Here is a 7675-nt window from a genome sequence, read left to right as displayed (position 1 = left end):
TCTTATTTGACGGATCCTCCGACGAGAACTTTGGCGAATTCGAGGGTTTCGCCATTGCCATTGCCATTGCCGGCCAAATTTGGGCTTGTTTTGCTTTTGGGGGAAAAGAAAGAGAGAGTAGTAAAAATTAGTGGGAGAAAAAAATGAATCATATTGAGTTTTTTCAATGTAATATATACCCCTAGATCAATAATATGGTCGGAGCGTGCACCTAAGTTCGGTGATGACGAAGGGGGATGACGGTGTCTGGGAGAAAAAGAAGAAAGAGCGGGAGAGGAGGAAGGAGATGTGTTAGAAAAGAAGTGAAATGAGGAGCCGACGCTAGATTTAAAAAGAAAAAATGGAAGGGATAAGAATATTTTGGTATTTTTTATTTTCATTCTTTCTATGTTGCAGGAAATAATTGCTGAAAAAAAATTGCAGCATATAGATTTTCAATTTAAAAGCTGAAGCACACCTAAAAAAAGCTAGAATAACCGCATCAAGTTATTATTTTTGGGCCTTAGACATAATTTTTAATTTTTTTAAGAACGACCTAATTATTTCTTTAATCGGCAGCAGTAATACAGTCATAATTTCTCTCCTCCCTCTTCCATCAGACTCAACTCATGGATCGCGAAGCAGGTGACTTTTTTTCTTGAGAACCGGAGATCTCTGATTTCGCTAAATCTCAAACTCCTTCGCAAAATTGATTATTTTTTTCTTCTCTGTTGTTCTGTTCAGTGTTTGAGTTCCTTGGACAAGTCCCGTTGCTGCAGAGACTCCCCAGTTCTTCACTTAAGAAGATCTCTGAGCTCGTAAGGATCAAGCGTTACGGTGAGATTCTCACTTGCTCTCACGTTTTTGAAATATTTTGTTTAATTTTTCAAAGGTTGCTTATTGAGTAGTGTTGTTTTGAAAGCTGCTAGAATGAACAATAACGTGTTAGATTATTGCGAGTTTAGTGAAATTTTGGGACTTGTTTTGATATTTTGCCGTAAAAACCTATCTATTAGAAAGTAGTTGGTAATTGACTTTGTGGTCCATTCTGGCGAGTCAAAGCCAAAAGCCTGCAATTTTAGTTATAATCGCAGTAAACTTTTGAGCATTGTTTAATTTTCCAAAATTTTCCAAATAATAGAAATTTCAGAAAATTTTGGTTAATTTTTCAAAGATTCCTTGTTGCTTTGAAAGTTTGGCTCATGCACACACATTGTGTTGTCAGAGAAATGTTGGTTTATTCAGTAATGCAGCAATAAAAACACAAATTTTCACAATGAGAGCACTGAGAAGGGTATAATTATTGGTGATCTCCTTCTCCCAGGGATCAAAATGGTGGGTACCTTGCACATTGCTGGCCTAATTTAAAGTGTCTTAGTGTTGGTTTGGCAGCCTGTTACTAGTAGACATGATTGTATAATATAAATAGCTTTTAATTCATGGAAAATTTCATGAAATATGCTATGGATATTTATTTCTTTTTTAACTCAAGTTTTTGTCTCTTATTCATCTAATTTTTTAACTGTCTTCTTTTTGGGCTTATTTGTGTATAGATCCTGGTGAATATGTTGTTCGAGAGGGGGAAGTTGGGGAGGCACTTTACATTATTTGGGAGGGTGAGGTATTAGTACCGACTCTTCTATCATTTGTATGATATGCAGTGAAAGAATTTAAAATGTGGTTCTGTTTCATATTATTGTACTCTCGCATAAGATTAATTATCTAAATGTAGTTAATCTTAATTATAAGTTGTTTCTGTAACTACAGTGTGATTTTCTAGAAAAGAAGACCACTTTTGAGAATATGGCATTTCTATGTTCGATGAATTTAGGTGGCTTGGCACTGGAGAGCTAAAAGAGAGCTGTTAAGTGGCAAGGAGGTTTTAGGACAATGAAAATATATAAAAGAATGAATATATCTACATTACATATGATACATAAGTACAGCTATGACCTAAAGGATGAAAGTGAAATAATACAGTAGAGATGACACTTAAGAGCAAAGTGAAACTACAAAACACATAGGTAATTTTTATTCAATATATAAGACGGCTAAAAATAGCAACATTTAATGAAGTCCTTATTCCGAATTGCGCGGTTGCTACATTAATCCTTTATTTCCATTTAGCTCGATAAGGACCACCTTCTTGGTTATAGCAACTATCATTTCCTTTCCTTTTTATCCTTAACCCAGACTTGATGCAATTCTAATTAAGATTTGATTTAGGACATGTATATATATTATTGCTATAATATCTTATATATAAATGTCCCAATACCCACCAGCCAGTATTAAGTTTTTCTGTCCTTTATGGCCCTGACATCCAAATTTAAAACACTGCCAGTAGCTTCTATCGAAGGATATACATATTTCTAGGTTCAAACTATTATTTTGATAAAGTTGAACAATTGGAATTTGACTGGACACACAAACAACTTTGTTGAAGGTGGTTTTACGGTATGAGGGTAAGTACTAAAGGACATCCTTGTTCAAGCTTAAACTTTCTATAATGCCCAAGTACAAATTTATGCGGATTCATTACATTAGAATTCATTTCGCATGGAGCACTTGATCTTGTGTTAAGGGTAAATAATAATTGTTTTTATTGCATTCGCCTTCTTACAGTCAATCAAAACTTCTATACCTTTTCTGTTCATTTGCAGAACCTTTGGCTTTTATTGACTTTTAGTTTTTTTCCTAATTGTATTCTGCTATGTTTTTTTGTGCCGCTGGAAATGTCCTTTGTGATGGTAGGCTGAAGTTTCCGAATCTCTGAATAGGGAGGACGGGGAGCTTCAATTGAAGAAATATGATTATTTTGGTGGTATATCCCTACAAAGTTTTTTTAGATGCATTTATTGTTTTTTTTATCCCATATTTCCTCCATTTAATTGAGCTTCTGATGATGACTCTAGCTTTGAAAGAATTTTTTTGAAAGTGCAAGTATTCTTTGAAACTCCTGGACTTTTTCTTTGAGCATCAGATGTTACTCTTCAAGATTGTGAGAAGGCCTCACAACCACTCCCGTAGGGATGTAATATTACAGTCCCAAAATTGAGTAGAACAAGGCCACCATTACATGGAGAAAATCACCTCACCCAAAATCTTAAGCTGGCGGATTGTAGATAAGAAATGTCTATCAAAGTTAGAACTTCCATTTTCCCTCACATTGGCCTTTAGTATGTGGAACGATCTCTAGCACAACTTGACTTGCTTGTGAAGGCGGAATACTTGGGGTAAATAACTGTTTTAAATTTTGGTGAAGCCTGAACTATTCGCTTGAAACTTTGTGTGTCTGGTATCATGCTAGTAAACCACTTCAAACAATACCTTGAGTAACATAAGTGGGTTATCGGCAAACAATGTATATCAAACAAATTTAACACTTAACAACCATGATCTTTCTGATTTCGGATCTCATGACTCATGAGAAAACCACATCCTACCTTTCCATCCTGGAAACAAAAACTGATGCATTAAGAGTATGTTTGAAACCACTACTATGGTTGCACCGTGGTGCTTGTATTATTGTGAAAATGGCCTTAATAGGAGTTTCTGTGTTCCTGCAAAGAGGCAGAGATTAAGCCTAGTAAACTGAGGGGCAACGTGGCCACATCCTTTGTTGTTACCATCTATGATACCTATGACTTTTGTCTCGATTCAAAAAATGGTGCATCCAGCACATCTGAAAATGTCACCAGTGTCCTCACTCCTTAGTGTCCAAAACTTGCAAATGTATAAACTATTGTTGAATATATACTATAAGATGAAGTATGTTGTTTTTTGATAAAAGCTAATCGTTTTCACGGATCATCTTAAATAGCTCAGGTTTGGAGAATTAGAATAGCTATTCTGTATGTGTATTTATAAGTCTCATTTTTTAGGAGAAACACACATACACAAACATTTCCTTCTGTTTGAATTTTGGACAATTGCCTGTGTCTGCTCTCCTGTGTCTGTGTTAGAATACATATCATGTCCGTTACTATAAATCACAGGTTAACAGTTGTAAATTTGTATTCTGGTGCAAGTTTAAAACGGGAAACATCCAATATTTCACTCTGTGTAAATATTTGATTTTTTTATTGGAAATTTGGAACTGACGAACTGTCAACTTATACTCAGTTATTTGCTTCCGTCCAATGGCATAAATCCAATGATATCTGGACTACTTTCTTCTGATTAAAATTCTCTAATGCCTGAGCGCTCACACTTATGCAGTAATGGCATATAATCATTTGTTGATTTTTCTTATTATCTGTTCTATTTGCGGGAAGTAATTTACCTTATGTAATGATTACTGATAGGTACTAACGATTCTGTCCATCAAGTCAATGTAATTGCATTGTCTAAGGTAAATGCTTACTAGTTCTTGGTCTTGCTAAACGTTCCTGTGTTAAATCTTTAAAATGCATGTTGCATAAGTGGATTCAGATATACTCTTATTTCTCCAATTCGGTAGCTCACATGCATCGTGCTGGAGCATGGACATAGAATTCTGTTGGAACCAAGATCAATATGGAATGCAGAGGGAACTCCTAATGACTTCTCACTAGCCGAGCAGATATTACAATTGGAGCCTCTAGAAGTAAGTTCTATTCTGTGTGAAGTTTGCAATACTTGGAGGCAAATTGAATCCATAATTAAGGTGTTCGTATTTTGTTCATCTAAAATACTCTACTATGAATCCAAACACGTGAAAAGCACTTGGTGACTTATTTCAAATGGGGGTGACAGAAGGTAATTTTGTGAGAAAAATATTGTGGTACTTTTTAAATAAAAGTGGTTTACAGTATTTAATTGCAAAATTCATGGAACTTTATAGCGGATTTCTGGAATTTTCCCTTTATATTTTGGTTGGATATGGAAATGATTATAGGTTAAAGAACTGGATGCTAATGCGAATATCCATAGGGAATATCCATAGGTTGAAAGATTGAAATTATTTAGGTTTTAAATTACTCAATCTAAAGCCATGGATGATCCAGGAGGTCTGGGCTTTCTTTGGTGTGTTGGACAGATATCTGGGCTTTGGTTTGAGAGGTTCTGCAATATTTTGATAATTCTTTACATGACCTATTTATTTTGAGTCTTCAATGTTTATATCGAATGTAAGCCAGTGCCTCGCCTTGTACATTTGTTTGAACAAAAATATATTTAGTAAGCTAGTCTTAGTATTTATGAAGTATTTTAATACTTCTTATTCTTACATAAATTTTTAATACTTTTCTTATTCTTACATTCTAACTAGAGTATTTTTCAATTTGAATGGTGGCTAAGCTGACTCGATACTGTCACTTCTACATGTTTTCTTATTTAGGTCAAAATTATTTTCTACAATCATTTGTGTGATTTAATAAAAAGTCAAGAAATAAAGTTATTTTGTTTACTACCATGAGATTTCTTAGCTCAAGACTTTGGATAGATTTTTGAGTGGAACTTCTTAAGAAAATTTAGAGGTTTTTAAAGGAACTTTTTAAAGTCCTAGGGGAGATTTAGAGTGTTTAAACGGATTTGAGTGTATTTAATGATACTTTCTACTTCGACTTTGAATACTTCCTATCTTTTTTTTTCTTTTTTTTAAAGCAATTATTTCTTACATTTTCAATTTCCTAATTGAATATGGTTACAGGTTTCTTAGACAATAGTAACAATAGTAGTTGATCACATTAATTGTAATCTACTTGAGAATCTCAATTAATTAATTCTAATAAATGAAGGGTTTTTAAGTTAACATTATCAAACAAGGATCCTTTATCATAATTGAGCTCTAAATTGATTTTGCTTCCATTTCAAATGAGAAACTTTGGGGGTTGTTGATGATGCGATATGGTGCTAGAGAAATTTTAGAATAAGTATTACATAATTATTTTTTTTGTCAAGCTAACGGGTAAAAGATTCTTAGTAATTTGAATTTGATGAGTTTCCTTTTTTCCATGAGATTTTTTTTTGAAATTAATTAGTGAGTCATAACAAATTAAAAATTTATAACTAAAACTTATTGGATATTTTTTCAATAAGAAACTCTAGGATTCAACCAAAAATTTACTCCCTTTATATATAGATTTGATATATAGATTTGTTACCCAAGCAAGGAGTTGATAAAAGCTAAATCTAGGACAAAATTTAAGATGATTGATACTTGGACTATAATCCAATTAGTTTATTTGATAATTTGATGTGTATAATGAAAATTATCTAAATTCAATAAAGAAAGATGCGGCTCTTTTTTCAATTTCCAATATGTTATACAAAATAAATGTATCTAATTCTCACTAACCTGATCCATATTTGTATTTGGTTTTGGTGGGGGCGCGCACACACATCTTGTGTGACCACCAAAATCAAATACAAATATGGATCAGGTCTGAGAGCATCAGTTGTGTTTCTTTTTGTGCATGTATGTGCGCGCACACATGGGTGCGCGCATCCCTGTGTGCAGTGTGGGGATGTGGGTTGGTTTGTGTGTGTGTGGGGTGGGGGATGGGTGGGTGGGTTGTGTTGTGTGTGTAATCACCTTGTGCGTTAGCAAGCTGCCAATGTCTAACATGTAAATGAGTTAAGGTGAATCATGCTTAATGTAGAATCAGTGACTCAAATATTAATGATTGTACAGTGAAAACTCAATTTTAGTTCTTTCTTCCTGTAGTATGAGTTTCTTTCCTCTATGCTTTTCTTAAATGATGCTATTTAACTTAATTGATACTTGAACTAGAGTCTCTGCTTCTGCTTATCATTCACATTCCTTTTTGAAGGTCGATTTATTTCGTGGTATCACTCTGCCAGATGCTCCACTTTTCAGACAAGTTTTTGGTGGACAGTTAATCGGACAGGTACCTGTCCACTAAGTTTTCTTTTCCTATTAGCTTTGTTTTATTTCTGTGATTTTATTCTCATGTTGTGCGTGTGTGTGTGTGCGCGTGTTAGGTAGATGGGTAGGGTGTGGGGTTGTTGGGTTGTGTGCGTGTGGCACTGGATACATGTGTGCATAGGAGTACGTGTGTGTGTACATGCATGTATCCGTGTGCTTACATGCACGTCTCCATGTATCTTAAAAATGACGTGCTTTGGAATTTGTTAATCCATTAATCTCATGGTTTCTTGCTTAGAAATGGAGAAACATCATCAATTTGCAATTACCTCATGTACGAGTAAAGTTTTGTTTTTCATGATTTTTTAACTTTAAGCATTTCAAGGCATGGAGGTCAGTTCGAACTGCGTGGTTGCACGCATGCAACTCTTGTATGGGACATGTTACTGTGGACTTTAAAACATGCATTGTTGTATATGTAGTTGCTCACACACATATGACATACACATGCGCACACACAATATGTTCCTCAAACTATTGCTAACGTGATTTGGATATTTATCTAATTCATCACAGATTTTATACACAAGGCTTCCTTTATCAAATTCTTCAATATTTGATGAGGGAGGCTTTCTAATCCTACACAGGTCTGTCTACTATGTGCATATATGCATCTGGTCTTTTGGGGGAATATATGTGTCCTTGTTTCTTTGGTTGCTGGATTCATTAAGTATGTGGTGCAGTCTTTTGGTTCAAATCTTATGAAAATAATAAAGGAAAGGAAGGAGGGAAATTGGAGTTTTTCTAACTGAATGTCACATAACTAAACTTGGATTTCAGTCTTCATATTCAAATCCTATCAAATGCAGATGGAGCTAGGTAGGG

General features: G+C 34.5%; 1 protein-coding gene across 2 annotated transcripts in view; it reads left to right on the top strand.

The window, feature by feature from the left end:
* The first annotated feature begins 305 nt into the window (after nt 1-305).
* Nucleotides 306-7675, top strand: part of LOC109827703 (acyl-coenzyme A thioesterase 8-like) — a 24108-nt gene continuing 16738 nt past the window's right edge. The window contains exons 1-8 of one of the 2 annotated variants that reach the window (XM_020394719.1): nt 306-363; nt 562-624; nt 724-816; nt 1533-1600; nt 2734-2803; nt 4287-4333; nt 4442-4567; nt 6735-6812. In XM_020394719.1, the coding sequence (XP_020250308.1) occupies nt 609-624; nt 724-816; nt 1533-1600; nt 2734-2803; nt 4287-4333; nt 4442-4567; nt 6735-6812 (498 nt within the window). In that variant the 5' untranslated portion in view covers nt 306-363; nt 562-608. Of the gene's footprint in view, nt 364-491; nt 625-723; nt 817-1532; nt 1601-2733; nt 2804-4286; nt 4334-4441; nt 4568-6734; nt 6813-7675 lie in introns of those variants that run through there. The other variant, XM_020394718.1, reaches the window with a different exon arrangement.

This window comes from Asparagus officinalis, unplaced genomic scaffold (assembly GCF_001876935.1).
Source record: "Asparagus officinalis unplaced genomic scaffold, Aspof.V1 AsparagusV1_Un376, whole genome shotgun sequence".
Classification (NCBI taxonomy): Eukaryota; Viridiplantae; Streptophyta; class Magnoliopsida; order Asparagales; family Asparagaceae; genus Asparagus; species Asparagus officinalis.
Note: the sequence above shows the minus strand (reverse complement) of the source record. Positions and strands in the feature narration are given on the sequence as shown.